Genomic DNA, 16,592 nt, shown 5'->3' on the forward strand with positions numbered 1-16,592 from the left:
CACTTGCTTTGGTCCGGACCAGATACAATGTTGATTTTTTTTTTGTTTGGTGTGGTTCGCTTTCACACTGCCCTTTATGCAAGTAAACCCAAATTTGTAAACAAAACCACACGTGTGCTAAGATCATCCATTCATCGGACAGAAATGCGAACCGTATTGTTTGGTTCACACCCGAGTGCGATTGCTGTATTCACACCTGCCCAAAAGATCCTTGAGTTCGATTCAATCAAACCAAACAAGACAGGTGTGAATACACCCTAAGGTTTATGGGAAACATTCTGGATGTATTTCTCCACTTTGAGACACGTCATGACATTCCCGACCTGTCTTTACAGGAGATCACCAGTCTCCTTCCCTTCTCCAAGATCAGCCTGGACGAATTCTCGGACAACAAGGAGATCGTGACGGACCTGAACGCCTACATACAGTACCGCATCAACGGCAGCCAGAACATACTCAACAACATCTCCCTCAACGGCAAAGCCGACCCCGTCATCGTGGGCAAAGTCAGCTCCCACCTGACCTCCCGCAGCCAGGGGTCGTACCTGTACCTCAAACTGACCCTTGACCTCTTCGAGAAGGGTCATCTGGTCATCAAGAGCGCGAGTTACAAGGTGGTTCCCGTCTCTCTGTCGGAGCTCTATCTTCTGCAGTGCAACATGAAGTTCATGTCTAACTCTGCGTTCGAGCGGTCTGTGCCGATCCTCAACGTGGCGCTGGCGTCTCTTCACCCCATGACGGACGATCAGCTGTTTCAGGCGCTGAACGCGGGCAGCGAGCGAGGAGAGCTGCTGTGGGATGACTTCCAGCAGAGGATGGAGACTCTCTCGTGTTTCCTCATCAAACGCAGGGATAAGACTCGGATGTTCTGCCACCCGTCCTTCAGAGAGTGGCTGGTGTGGCGAGCGGACGGAGAGAGTTCGGACTTCATGTGTGACCCCAGGTGAGCTTCAGTGGTGTGCAGTTTAGCGTTTACAAAAAGTCACGTCATCTTCATTTATATAGCGCTTTTAACAATGTAGATTGTTCCAAAGCAGCTTTACAGTGATAATAGGAAATTAAAGTACAGTAACAGAGATTGTTTTGGCTTTACAGCAGCTCTAGGATAAAGTTATTGTCCAGCTAAAGTTAGTTTTGATTGATTCACTTCAGTCGCAACGATCATTAGTTATTAACTTAGGGGCTGATAAACACATATAACATTTCAGGATTTTACTCCACACAATGGACTTCAATGGCAACCACAATGTTGAAGTTCAAATCAATGCAGCTTCAAAGGGCTCTGAAGTGCTTCAAAGGGCTCTGCACGATCCCAGTCGAGAAATAAGGGTCTTATCTAGCAAAACAATCTGTCATTCACTAAAAAAAAGAAAAATGTATATACTTTTTAACCACAATTGTTGTTAAAATTGGTCTGCGACGCGCCACGTATTACGTCATCACATTGGAAAGGTCACAAAAAAAAAAGAAGAAAATAATAATGATGAATTAGAACAAAGATGTCGGACAATTTTGGAGTTGGAAGAGAAAATGAGATGGAATTTTTTGCCCTTCCCTGCCTTTTTGAACCGGAGTACACAGACAAATAACTTGGAAAGATGACGTGACTCGTGACCTTTCCAACGTGATGACGCAATGCGTGGCGTGTCGCAGACCAGCACAAGACGAACAATTGTGGTTAAAAAGTATATACAATTTAATTTCTTTTAGAAAACCGATCGTTTTGCTAGATAAGACCCTATTCCTCGGCTGGGATCGTGCAGAGCCCTTTGAAACGGCATTGATTTGAACTTCAACATTCTGGTTGCCATTGAAGTCCATTGTGTGGAGAAAAATCCTGCAATTTTCCTCAAAAAACTTAATTTCTTTTCCACTGAAGAAAGAAAGACATAAACATCTTAGATGGCATTGGGGTGAGTAAATTATCAGGACATTTTCATTTTGAGGTGAACTAATCCTTTAAGTCCTGCAATAAATTCAGATGAAAGTCTCAAGCTCTATTCATTATGATGTATGAACTATATTGAATGTTTGTTTAAACGGATATTTTGGTGAGGGTGTTGTTCTCTTTCATCTCTTGAGCTCCAGACACCGTTGAATTTACTGACTTCATTAAAATAAGAACAGGAGTTTCTTGATTGCATACAGACGGATTGTTCTTGTGTATGTGCGCGAGATTCCAGATCTGTCTTCACAGTCGGCTAATGCAGTATCGTGATCTCCTTGATGAGATGATGAAAGCTGATTTAAGATGTCTGTGCAACATCCCGTTTCCTCTTATTTAATTACTTTGGAATAAATTACTAGTCCAGCTTTGATAATAGTCAGACGTTACTAAAACCAAAACATCTTCATGAAATAAAATAAATCAATAACTGAAAAAATAATAATAATAAAAAACTCAAAATAAAGACTAAAGCTTAAAACAAAAACTATGTAGTCATTTAAAAAAAAAAAAAAAATCAAAATGATGCTAAAATAATTCTGAGATCTGAGATTCTGAATATAGATATAGATATAAATAGATATATATTTATATATAGATAGTCACTTGTTTGGTACAGATGCTGATGAGCTGTGGTGATCTTAGACTAATTGGGATTCTGTCCCTCTCCTATTCTCATTGCAGTTTGTGTCCGAGCGCTCTGATTGGCTCGTCTGTGTCCTATTCATAACTCGCCTTCCTGAACCCTCTCCGGGTCCGGGCTAGAAAAGTTGGCTCTGAAAAAGAGGGACTTCTAAAAAAGTTCCCTGCGACTCTCCCTTGTTATTCCACCGCTTAAAGAGGGAGAAAAGAAAGGAGACGGAATGAGTTTAATGTAGAGGAGATATAGTGCTGATCAAAGCCAGCTGCATTCATGCGTGGCCTTTTAATGAAGCTGGGTTAATTAACACCAGTGAGAGCTGGGGAACACTATCCCACTCTTCTCCTGCGTTCCAGACCGACCCAACGCATGCCAGCATAGAGCCTTGCATCAAATACAGAGCTTTTAACCAAAGATTTACCTCACAAGATCCTCGTTTGATCTCGGAGATTAAAAGTTTTGACCCGAAATTACATGGAATTGATCCTTCATTAAAACATGGGGGAAAGAAAAAGGCAGAAGCTGACGTGAAAATGTTCTTGTATGCACACAGTTAGTGAACTAAACAACGTTATTGGCACATGTCCTCAAAGCACTGCATATTTAATCGGCCAGTGGCGTCCACTTAACATCTTAACATTAAACAGATCTTTTTTTTTCTTTTCTTTTTTGTAATCTAAATGGTCTTAATATTTGGCACTCAAGACCTTGATGTTAAAAACCACATCTCTACAAAATTATGTTAAGAGCCTCATATTTAAAAAGCTCACAGGCATTTTTAAATTCATCCTTCATCCTTCATCCTTCCCAAGGACATGAATGAGGATAAATGTTTTGATTAAACTTCTAAAAAAAACTGTGTAATAAATAGCAAGAGTGTGCGAAAAATAAAAGCAGGAGTTTGTGATTGGCTGTTTTTGGGCAGACGAGAGTGTTGTTTGCCAGCTGGTTCTGTCTGTCAGTGCTGCTCCTCATCTTATTCCGTCATGAGTGCGTGTGTGTTGTGGGACAGGCGTTCACACAGCGCGTGTTTCTCTGCAGGAGTGGACATGCACTGATGGCCTTCATGTTGTCGAGGCAGGAGGGGAAGTTAAACAGACAGCAGACTATGGAGCTGGGCCACCACATCCTGAAAGCACACATCTTCAAGGTATCTATCTATCTATCTATCTATCTATCTATCTCGATCTGTCTATCTTTCTGTCTGTCTATCTATCTATCTATCTATCTATCTATCTATCTATCTATCTCGATCTGTCTATCTATCTATCTATCTATCTATCTCGATCTGTCTATCTATCTATCTATCTACAGTATCTATCTATCTATCTACAGTATCTATCTATCTCCATCTGTCTATCTCTCCGTCTATCTATCTATCTATCTATCTATCTATCTATCTATCTATCTATCTATCTATCTCTATCTGTCTATCTCTCTGTCTATCTATCCATCTATCTATCCATCTATCTATCTATCTATCTATCTACAGTATCTATTTGTCTATCAGTATCTATCTATCGTTCTTTCTATCATTCTATCTATCGTTCTATCTATCATCTATCTATCCATCTATCTATCTATCTATCTATCTATCTATCTATCTATCTATCTATCTATCTACAGTATCTATCTATCTCCATCTGTCTATCTCTCCGTCTATCTATCTATCTATCTATCTATCTATCTATCTACAGTATCTATCTATCTCTATCTGTCTATCTATCTACAGTATCTATCTATCTCTATCTATCTATCTATCTATCTATCTATCTATCTATCTATCTATCTCTCCGTCTATCTATCTGTCTATCTATCTATCTATCTACAGTATCTATTTGTCTATCAGTATCTATCCATCTATCTATCTATCGTTCTTTCTATCATTCTTTCTATCTATCTATCTATCTATCTATCTATCTATCTATCTATCTATCTATCTATCTATCTATCTATCTATCTATCGTTCTGTCAGCCTCTCTGTCTGTTATTCATCTCTTAAGACTCTATAATGTAAAGTTTGCAGAACAAACTTCACCTTTACAGAGTAACGTCCTCTATAATGTTAACTATAATATGGATACAGAAAAATGTATCATTCAAATATTTATTATATAATATTATACATAATATTTATGATGTGTGTGTGTGTTCCTTTGAAGGGTCTGAGTAAGAAGACCGGTGTGTCGTCCAGTGTTCTTCAGGCCTTATGGATCAGCTGCAGTACTGACGGTCTGTCTGCTGCTTTGTCCTCTCTCAGGAACCTCTACACACCCAATGTCAAGGTCAGCACACACTGTTTTCAGCGCTCTTGGTTCCACATTTTTTTGCCCGTTAATTTTCTCCACTCAAGTTTCAGAATTTTCTGAAAAGGTACACTATCTAACTTTTTGGCCCTCTATTGGTTAAAAAACTGAACTGCATGTATTTTTTGGAAGAACATTGTTTTGGTTGTGCTTCGGCTCTGCGTGACTGTGAGGATGAATATGATTATCCTACTGCTCATAAAACATTCACTACTGGGTTTAAGAGATTTAGGCCTGGTTTCACAGACAGGGCTTAGATTAAGCCAGGATTAGGATTAAGGCCCGTTCACACCAAGCACGATAACTATAAAGATAACGATAAAGATAACTACATATGCGTCCACACCAACGACCGATAACGGTCTTTTTATTCTAAGCACACGCGCGCCCGCCCCATTTTAAATGCGCGAGACCTTTAAATTAGAATGGATTCTGATTGCCTGTCAGTGTTTTATCGTTTGACAGCTGGAAAAAAATCGTTCTGAAAGTGATCCCAACGATATCGTTCCTCATATCTTTATCGTTATAGTTGTGGTGTGAACTCTGTTATTCTTTAATATGGAGAACGATTTTTAGAATTATATCTTTATCGTTATCTTTATAGTTATCGTGCTTGGTGTGAACGGGCCTTTAGGCTTTAGTTTAATTTGGTAGCTTTTATAAATGTGCCTTAGAAGAAGAAAAAAAACACATTACTGATGTGCATCTTGAGACAAAATGCAAGTTTCTTGTCGGTGCAAGTTGCTTTCAGTTAAAACAGCTCAAACATGCATTTTTAGCCAGGGACTAGACTTAAACCTTGTCTGTGAAACCGGGGATAAACAGTTTAGATGTTGATTTCTGTTATAGAGCAACATATGACAATTTATCTGTTCAATAAAATACCCTAATCTCCTGTTGAGCAATAAAAACACCATTTCCGCGTCGCTTTTACACCATTTCAAATCCCTCAGTTCTCGCCATCTCCATAAAGCCACGACAATGTTGGTTCTGGTTTTATTACGAGCTCTGTCTCGTTCTCTTTTCTCCAGCAGACTCTCCTGTGTTCGCCGTTTGTTTAACACTGGTGATTCTCTGGAGTTTGGAGATTTAGCTGCTCCATTTCAACAGTTCTCACACACACACACACACACACACACACACACACACACACACACACACACACACACACACTCAACTAACCTCTGACCTCTCACACCAGACACACACAGACACATTCAACTAACCTCTGACCTCTCACACCAGACACACACACAGACACGCTCAACTAACCTCTGACCTCACACCAGACACACACACACACACACACACACACACACACACACAGACAGACACACTCAACTAACCTCTGACTTCTCACACCAGACACACACACACACACACACAGACACACTCAACTAACCTCTGACTTCTCACACCAGACACACACACACACACACACACACACACACACACACACAGACACACTCAACTAACCTCTGACCTCACACCAGACACACACACACACACAGACACACTCAACTAACCTCTGACCTCTCACACCAGACAAAGCGGCCGGAGCAACTTTTCTCTATTAACGGATATGATGAGACACACACTGGCGAGTGACATAAATGATATATTGACTCATTATTAAAAAATGTTTACATAGTGTAGTACCTTTAAATGCATTTAGACTGTTTGTAGTTGTGTTCGTCATATAATACCTGGTGTTGATGTGTAACTGTATCTACACACATGACTCAAAGAGAGCCAATTAGAATGCAGTGTTTGCCTCTGACCTTTGACCCCCTACTCATCTTCCCTGTCAAAGCTCCTTATGCAAACATTTATAATGAGACATGATCATTATAACTGCTGAAGTCCAGTGTTCAGACATGTCACTTCATTTATTCAATAATGTGTTTATATAATAGATGTGTGTATGTAAATGAATCTCAGCAGCTGTATTTAACAAACCCGAGCACTGATGAGCTCTTCTTAACACTGAGTTTGATAGCAGAACGTTTCGACTGACATTGAGATATTTGAACACAATATTTTGAATGCAAAACAATCTTGTGATTGTCTGCATCGATCAAACATTGAAATCCTCTGTCAGATTAATGCCGCATACCTTCACTCCATCGGTCTGATGCGAAGATTATAAAAAGAGAGAACCGATAAATGTAGGAAAGGACACTTGACATTTTAAGTAATTACCAAACCATTTTAGTTAAGGTCATTTAAATTAAAGTGGTCCAGATGACTCCTCTGAGCTGGACTGTGTGTGTAATAGAGGACGGCCGCTGCACTGAGACTCCAGAGCAATTATCAGCAGGAATGATGGATTTTAGCTCAAAGCAAAAGTGATTTTATTTTCATCCTCATCTTAAATGTCCTCGTCCTTACGCTTCTTCCTCCCAATGCGTCTTCTTTTGAACACTATAGACTGCAAGCACACATTGCTCACAATGACAGATGCAATGAACTTTCTCAACTCTTTTTTTTTTTTTTAGTTGAGTTCTGTTTCTGGTTTAAGGTCCAGTAAAATCTGCATTGTGACATTTTCATGATTAAAAAAAAGAACATTTACCCTTTAAATCAGAATTATAATAATGCAATAATGTTTTATTTTTGAGTTTTTAATGAATAATTACTATAATACACCATCAATTCATGACAATACAACAAATACTATTATATCTATAAATGCTATCTATCTATCTATATCTATATATATATATATATATATATATATATATGTGTATGTATGTGTGTGTGTGTGTGTGTGTGTGTGTGTAATATATATATATATATATATTAAGGGTGTAACGGTACGCGTATTCATATTGAACCGTTCGGTACGAGGCTTTCGGTTCGGTTTTCGGTACGCATTTTCAAACCGAACGGTTCGTTGGACCATTTTTCCTGATAAAATATCATTAGCCTATTTCAAATGTATGCGGGTCGCGGGTGGCAAGCGCACTCAAAGTAAGAGATGCTGGCGCGACCACAACATTGTCCAACATCAAATGGGCGGAACGAAACTGAGCTACTCGTTATTGTGTGGTTGACGGACAGTTTATCAGTTTGGACCAGTGCAGCGCGAGCCGATCGTGATCAAGCGACACTGTTACTACACAGCGCTAATAAAAGGTCCAGTAAAGAAATCATTTGAATTCGCCACTTAAGTAATAACATCGCTGCGAGATCTAGTGAGAAACATTCACATTTCTCCGTTATTCACGGATCAAACAGCGCGTGGAAACCAGGAAGAAACATTGTGCCATGAATGAACTATCCAGTGTCCACAGATCTGCAACATTCACCATGGATTTACTGTAGTAACACTAACTGCAACCATGGAAGTTTGGCAGGAATAGTATAATGCTTTCAAGTAACATTACATTGGTTTTATTTTGACATTATGAATAAAATTGATGCCCTCAAATGTTAATCTGAATAGACCTTTGTTTATAACTACTACAATATTAGGCTACATTTCATTTTTTCCAAGGAGCTGTTTTGTTATATGCTCCTAAGAAGAGTCTATTATAGCTCCATCATTGCTCAAAGTAAAAAAAATAAAATAAAAAAAATCATACTTTATTATGTTAGTTTTAATAAATAAAAAAAATAAAAAATTCTCTGGCATTTCTTTCTTTTTGCTGTATCGAAAACGTACCGAACCGTGACACAAGTGTATCGTATTGAACCGAACCGTGAATTTTGTGAACCGTTACACCCCTAATAAATATATATTTACTGTATATGGTTATATTTGAGGAGTTATAAGAATTAATTCTGGGGAAAATGTGCTTAAAAGTAAAAAAAAAATCCTAAAATATTTCCATTTTAATGCTATACATTTTTTATATATATACCGCATTTTATTTATCACAGTAAAACGCTCCTAGCACCACCATCAGTTCAAATTTTACTTATGTATTAGGTGGATGTTTTTTTTTTTTCTTCTCATAACCTTTAAAATCTTTCATTGCAAGTTGATTAAATATGGTGTTTTCAGTTCCTGCTAACTCGCTTGTACCAAACTGTAAAAGTTATGTTTTTTTCCTCCTCTCAATGTAAATGAGTCGTCCTTGAGTTCTTTACATTTCTCTCAGTGAATGCTAGTCGAGTTTGGCCCTGTAATTGCTGCGTGCAGCTGTATTTTATATTTATCTTTCGCCTCTTCTTCTCCATCTCTCTCTCTCTCTCTCTCTCTCTCCCTGTTCCTCAAGGTGGAGTCTAAACATTCTCATGTGGTTTTGGTAAATAAAACAAATTTCATTTCCAGGCGTTCTCAAGCCTCTGGGGCCGCGCAGCCGCTGCTGATTAAACGTTTGTTATTCATACGCTTATCAAAAGCAGAATCCAGGCTGATTAATGACTGGGACACAATGTGCCTCCTCGCGCTGGAGCTCTTAATGAGTCTGTGAATTGTGATCAGCATGCTTTACCAATCAGCAGTTTGTTCATAGTGAACTTTAAACACAGGATGAGGGATTGTTTTACAAAGAAAGACACAATATGAGGGCTGGCTGAAGATAAATGACAACCGACAGCGCCGAACGACTGAAAATCAAAGTCGATTTTAGGGATTTGGTTGAAGAGTCTGAAAGAAAACTAAATGATGTCTTGATTCAGACACATAATAAACACAATCTGAGCTCTCATACATCACTTGTCAGTCTCTAAACCGTCTCGTATCTGTCTCTAGGTGAGCCGTCTGCTGATGCTGGGTGGAGCGAATGTCAACTATCGTACGGAGGTGTTGAACAACGCCCCGGTCCTGTGTGTCCAGTCCCACCTGGGTCATCAGGAGATGGGCGCGCTGCTGCTGGAGTTCGGAGCAAACGTGGACGTGGTTTCAGAGAACGGCATGAGCTCTTTGTGTTACTCAGCGGCCGCTGGTCATCTGGGGCTGGTCAGTCTCCTCTGTAAGAGAGGAGCCAAGGTAGAGTATAGAAATATATTTATTTTCAGTGTTAGGGGTACAATTACAATTAATGTGCATTACCTAATCAGATTACTTTTTTTTTATGTAATGAGCAAATAAATGCTTTACTTTGTATATGTAGTCATTAATATTTAAGTTATGCAAGTTACTTTTCACTTTCATAAATTAGCCGAATTAAAATCTCTTCTCTATAACGTAGTTACTTAGACATGCACACTCAGATTTTCACAAAAAACATTACTTTCAACCTCCTTTATATATATATATATATATATATATATATGTGTGTGTGTATATATATGTGTTTGTGTGTGTGTGTGTGTGTATTTATATGTATATGTGTGCATAATTACTTATTTATTTTTATATGATTATTATGTCATTAAAAACCCATTACATTTTTTCAGTGAGAGGATATTTCAACAAGAAAATTGTTGGGCAGGACTTTATTTTATCTGTTGAATTGGTAAATTTGCCACTGGAAATAATATGCACAATTTAAACATTCCCAATAACAGCAGAACCGTGTGTTAAGAAAGTTATGTAAGTTAAAAAGCAATATGCCAAAGAGCCAAAAAAAATTGTAAAATACAATGGCAGATTTATTAGAGAACTAGATTAGGAAGCAAACTAGAGAAGATGCGAAACACAGCAAATAAAAATATATAAATGTTTTTGATTTCTCTTTGATTGACTCTTAATCAATACCACTAACCTGAGACTTATCTGTGAGATGCATATATTCATGTTACATGCATATTGATTAATTTACACATGGCGTTTGTGGTCAGGTGGATCATGTGGACAAGAGTGGCCAGTGTGCGCTGGTGCATGCAGCCCTGCGGGGTCATTCAGAGGTCATCGAGTGTCTGCTGGAGCTGAGCTGGAGCAGTGAGGGTCAACATGACCTGAGCCTGAAGAACAAAGCCCTGCAGCAGGGGTTCATAGCGGCCTGCAGTATGGGACACATTCATGTGAGCTCACACACACACACACACACACACGTGCCAATGGCAAAACTTTTCTATTAAGATGCATTTCTGCCTTTTATGAGGGCAATTTGTTTTTCTAACAACTTAAAAATGCACAGTGTGTCGCCCATTTTCCGTCAAATGCTTTACTTGAGTCATTTATTTAATAAAAATAATTCATAAATGCTCAACTACACTAGTTGCTACTGAACAACTACAGCTGGTACATATCAAATCAAATGGGCATCAAACGTAAATGTAAATAATGCAGAAGATCTCATAACACAGTAAATTATCGTTAGAATACAGTATCATTTTGATTACTCCATGTTGTCAACCATAGCAATATTGATTTATTGACTGTTTGGGAGTTGTGGATGTTTTCCTCACAATAAGGGTTTTCAGTGCTGATTTTATTAAAAGATTTTACACACTTTATATTAGCTAAACATTCAACTAGCTATCTGACAGTAGTGTCTGCAAAAATAAGCACACTAAACCCCTGATTAAACTTACAATATTATAATATATGTCAAATGTTGGATATAAAAAACCCAGAGGAATTCATTACAGGGGCATTTTTGCCTTTATTAATATCTCGCCATTTGTCAAGTCAGCTTTATTTCTATAGCGCTTTATACAATACAGATTGTTTCAAATCAGCCTCACAGTTAAAAAACAGAATCAATAATGCAAACTTCATCAAATATGAGACAAATTCAAATTCTGCTGTAAAGCATCTCTAAAAAGGCAATAGTGTAGTGATTCAGCTCAGTTTAATAAATGAAGATGTTGCAAAATTCGTCAATTATGAAACAAATTCGATTCTGCCAAAAAGCAGCTCAATCTGATGGTGTCAATTATTTTTTTTTATTTTTTTTTACAATTAATAAGATCAATTTCACAGTACTTGGGTCACTTTTTGAAAACTCTTCTTCACACAGTTCTTCAGTTTGACACAGTGGTTAATTTTACATTTAAAATGCACTGAAACTATCAAAACACGTCATGCATGTCTCAAATCCACTCATTCTTCCATAACACTAACACATGTTGTTATCCAGCAAACACACTGTCACTTATAAAACAATTACCTAAAAACACTTACAAACAGGCAGGAAAACAAGAATCACACTCAGTAAATGCAGTAAATGTCCATGTTTTCCCCTTTTGTATTGATAGTGATAGTTAAAATATATACATTTTAATGAAATTAAAAGACTAACGCCTGTATAGGTGTTCGGCTATATCTTGTTTTGATAGCATTTAGAATATATTGCAATGTGTTATTACTAAAGAAATATAGCAAATTGCTGTCTTATTCAGTTTTGTATTATGTTAGGTTTTGAACTTTAAGTATAACAGTTTTGAAAAGAGTTTGTGAGCATGTGAAAATTGTACACACTTATATGAATGTGTGTGTGTGCACACAAGACCTTGAAGTATAAATCGTAATAGATGTTGTGAGGATGTAGATCAGCCATAGCAACAGACCGGTCTCTAATGTCCAGCTGTTTGAGCCTTTAACCTTCAGCTCTTGTGTGTTTTATTTTGTGTTCAGTTCAGTTAACTTATTCAGATAGTTTCATGGTTGCATTTAAGATCCCCAATAAACGTATTGCAAATCTTCCCAGTATTGTGTAAAGTGTAGTAGAATTTGCATGAAATTGTAGTTTGCATTATTTTGAATGTTTTATTTTATTACTCTGTGTTGTTCCAGTATTGCGTTTGATTTATTGTGAGATGGTGTTTTGGCAGGTGCTGGAAGGCTTGTTGATGTTGAATAATGAACTGGCGGTGCAGATTGATACCCATGACACACTGTGGGGAGAAACAGGTACGTTCATTTTTTATATATATTTAACAATATAAGAACAAGAACATGTTCAGCTGTTCAGATGAGGAGAGAAACCCCTTCCCTTTCCCCTGACCCTTCAAAACCAACTGTGTTTTAGCCCTTTATTCAACAATAAGCGCATGTATTCAACAGCAGGACATCACTTTAATGGCCTTTTAGAATGCATTTTTATTTAATTGTATTGTTCCTGAGGTCCACTTAGATCCCACTTTGCTCAAAACATGATGTGTCATGATGTCACTGAAGTGTTTTGCATCCTTTGACCCTTATTAAAAGGCTTATTTTTGTTGATGTGTCTTTAACATTCACATTTATGCATTTGGCAGATGCTTTTATCTAAAAAGAGACTTGCACTGCATTCAAGGTATACATCCGTGACGTGCAAACGTGGGTGATCGTGTTGAAATTCACTCATCCATCTGGTGTCTGAAAGTTGCATACTGCAGGTTTTATAGTTTAGTTTCAGTGAATGCTCAAAGTTGCAGGATGTTTCATAGTACAAGGATGTCTTTTCTTTCTCAAAAGATCAAGGAGATTTGATTTGTCATAACATGAGGCCACATAGAAACATGCATATCTCAGCTTCATGTATGTGTGTGTGTGTGTGTGGTGTGTGTGTGTGTGCATTGAGGAAGTCAACAGCCTACAGGAGGACTTTTAAACTCTACAGGGACGTGAGATATTGAACCCAAACAGAGATTCAACAGATAAGAGTGTTAAAGCATCACAGCTCTTTCCCCAGGCAGCCGTTCACCTCTGAAGACCTGAAACCAGACACTTTCTCACTTAACATGGGTTTTCCTTTGGCTTGTACAGTAAATTAACACTAAAGTTGAGGTAGTGTCTGTTGTTTTATTTTATTTTATATATAAATAAACTTAGTTTAGTTTTCTAATATGACATTTGTTTTTGTTTTCTGATTAAAGGTCCAAAAAGGAAACAATAGCACGCTATACCAAATGTATAAAAATAAGGGACCTCTAGTTAAAGATAAATATCCCTGATACATAAAATAAAGGTGTTCCAAACCAATCACAGTGGTACATCAGGAGGGTGTGAAAAGAAAAGAAAAAGTATATAAAAACAAATACTACCATAACAAGAAACCAATAGTTGGGTAAATAAAGTGTCTGTTTTTTTTTTATATATATATATATATATATATTATTTTTTAATATATATTATTTATATATATTTTAAGCTAATTAAATTAAATATTAATTAAAATCTTATTTAAAATGAGTTTTATTTATCCTTTTTTATTTGTATTTATTTATTTGTTTGTTTATTTGTTTATGTATATATTTTTATTTCCAGGCCTGAGAAATCATTGGGGAATAATAAAATATATTTTCTTATATTTTTTTCTTTTATAATAATGGATAAATTCATTCATTTACTATTCATTTCCAGGCCTGTGAAAGTCATGAAAATGAATGAAATCTTATATAAATATCTATTAGCTTTAGAGATTGCTCTTTTGTCCGTATAATACCTATACAATATATATATTTTTTTAAAGACCAGTAGTCAACAATGACAGAAAAATAATGGAAATACAGTGGGAAGCCTGATTTTCTTTTCATACACAAAATAAAATGAATTCATTTCTTTGAAATCATCCTCCATAAAAAAGACAGTCTCAAGACCGATGCTACCTGCCGTTCAGCACCAGAAGACCAGAGATGTTCATTTCTCAAGAGTGCTCTTGTGTTCTTTAATCTTCAGACCAGGATCAAACGTCTGTCCACACAATCCCACTAACAAACAGAGCTGAGATGAAGGTCACTTCCATTATCAGACCTTCTCTCGTGTTGTCCCTATCGAGCGCTCCGGATTCAGCAGATGCGCTATAAAAGGCTTTAGGAATAACTCCTGTTTTCTCCTGTTTCCCTGAGTGAACTTTTCTGTTTGCTGGGCTTTTGTTTATGTGTTGCTGTTTATCAAGGCCATACAGTAATTGAGTTTCTACGTGGTTGAAATTGCAGTCCTGCTTAACGCTGAAAACTTTCTGATAGACGGAGAGTCGTCCTCATTTGACTCGTTTGAAGCATTTCCTTATGCAAATGAGCATGGATCTCTTCACATTGCTGCATCAATCGAAGAAGGTGTTCACTAATTGTAGTTTTATCCGTTTTCACAGCATTTTCTGTCAAGAAATGTATATCAATATAATCATGTTAGTTATCTTTGATGAAAAATCAAAGACTAGATGTACAGTGCTATGCATAAGTTTAGACACCCATGCTAAAGTTGACTAAAAAGAGGAATAAAAAAACATCTTTTGGAAATTGAACTTAATGCCTTAATTTAAAAAATTAAGAAAAATCCAACCTTTAAGGACACCAATTTTCTTTGTGAATGAATAATGTATCGTAAATAAATAAATGTTCTTCCTTAAAATACAGGGTGCATAAGTTTGGACACCCCTATGTTAAATTCCCATAGAGGCAGGCAGATTTTTATTTTTAAGTATTTTTTTTAATTTATTTTTTAGGATACTATGCATCCTGATAAAGTTCCCTTGGCCTTTGGAATTAAAATAGCCCCACATCATCACATAGCCTTCACCATACCTAGAGATTGGCATGGGGTACTTTCCATAAGATCATCTCTCAATGCAAATCAAACTAGCTATTAGGCTAACTGAAATAAAACCATGCCAATCTCTAGGTATGGTGAAGGCTATGTGATGATGTGGGGCTATTTTAATTCCAAAGGCCAAGGGAACTTTATCAGGATGCATAGTATCCTAAAAAAAAATTAAAAAAAATACTTAAAAATAAAAATCTGCCTGCCTCTATGGGAATTTAACATAGGGGTGTCCAAACTTATGCACCCTGTATTTTAAGGAAAAACATTTATTTATTTACGATACATTATTCATTCACAAAGAAAATTGGTGTCCTTAAAGGTTGGATTTTTCCTAATTTTTAAAATTAAGGCATTAAGTTCAGTTTCCAAAAGATGATTTTTTATTCCTCTTTTTAGTCAACTTTAGTATGGCTGTCTAAACTTATGCATAGCACTGTATATACAGACAAATTTAACAGCACAGGATGGATTCTGCTGTAGTTAATGTGTGATAATTTACAGTGTTGTCATCAGAAGTTGCACTATCTAGGGTGCTAAATGAATGATAGGGTGTTGTTACAGTATTTGAGTGGTTGCTAAGGCATTGCAAGGTGGTTGCTAATATGTTTTGGGTATTTGCTAGGGCATTATTGGCATGTTTAAGTGATTGCCAGAGCATTTCATAGTGGTTGCTATATGTTCTGGGTAGTTGTAAAGACAGACCGACGGACAGATAGGATGGATGGATGGATGGATGGATGGATGGATGGATGGATGGATGGATGGATGGATGGATGGATGGATGGATAGATAGATAGATAGATAGATAGATAGATAGATAGATAGATAGATAGATAGATAGATAGATAGATAGATAGATTTCTGTCATCTTTTGTAATGTGGAAGAACTTTTGAGTTGTGAAAGTTGCGGTGTGTTTCACAGCACAATGAACTCTTTTATCACGAAAGATCAAAGAGATTTTGATTCCTCATGATTTGAGCCCTTTGATGTGTGTCAGATATGCTGTGTGTGATCCAGACTGCAGATTCCCACTGTTTATACAGTTGCATTGTGGGTTGATTGTGTGGGACAGCTCAGGGTAGCAGATGCCGGGTCTCAGTCCCAGGTGGGACGTCCACAGTGAACCCTGCTTAAATGTGCTTAACTGTAATCAAAATAATGTAATGAAAATGTCAAATTGCATTATGGTTCTAAGAAATAGGCTTGATTTTCTTCAAACAAAATATAGGGTTTTTTCGTTTGATTTTTTTGAAGCCACACGTGACATGAACACGTTCTTGATCCGTGTGAAAGTTCACTGTTGTTTGTTGTGGTGTTTGTGGATATAAAAAGAC

At 37.0% G+C, this 16,592-nt stretch overlaps 1 protein-coding gene across 1 annotated transcript in view; it reads left to right on the forward strand.

The window, feature by feature from the left end:
* Nucleotides 1–16,592, forward strand: part of tanc1b (tetratricopeptide repeat, ankyrin repeat and coiled-coil containing 1b) — a 184,503-nt gene that overhangs the window by 154,133 nt on the left and 13,778 nt on the right. Inside the window, exons 13-18 of the mRNA XM_084420453.1 lie at nucleotides 336–943; nucleotides 3,627–3,735; nucleotides 4,748–4,870; nucleotides 9,594–9,830; nucleotides 10,625–10,807; nucleotides 12,563–12,641. Of these exons, the coding sequence (XP_084276579.1) occupies nucleotides 336–943; nucleotides 3,627–3,735; nucleotides 4,748–4,870; nucleotides 9,594–9,830; nucleotides 10,625–10,807; nucleotides 12,563–12,641 (1,339 nt within the window). The remainder of the gene's footprint in view (nucleotides 1–335; nucleotides 944–3,626; nucleotides 3,736–4,747; nucleotides 4,871–9,593; nucleotides 9,831–10,624; nucleotides 10,808–12,562; nucleotides 12,642–16,592) is intronic.

The sequence above is a fragment of the Rutilus rutilus genome, assembly GCF_951802725.1.
Source record: "Rutilus rutilus genome assembly, chromosome: 10".
Lineage (NCBI taxonomy): Eukaryota > Metazoa > Chordata > Actinopteri > Cypriniformes > Leuciscidae > Rutilus > Rutilus rutilus.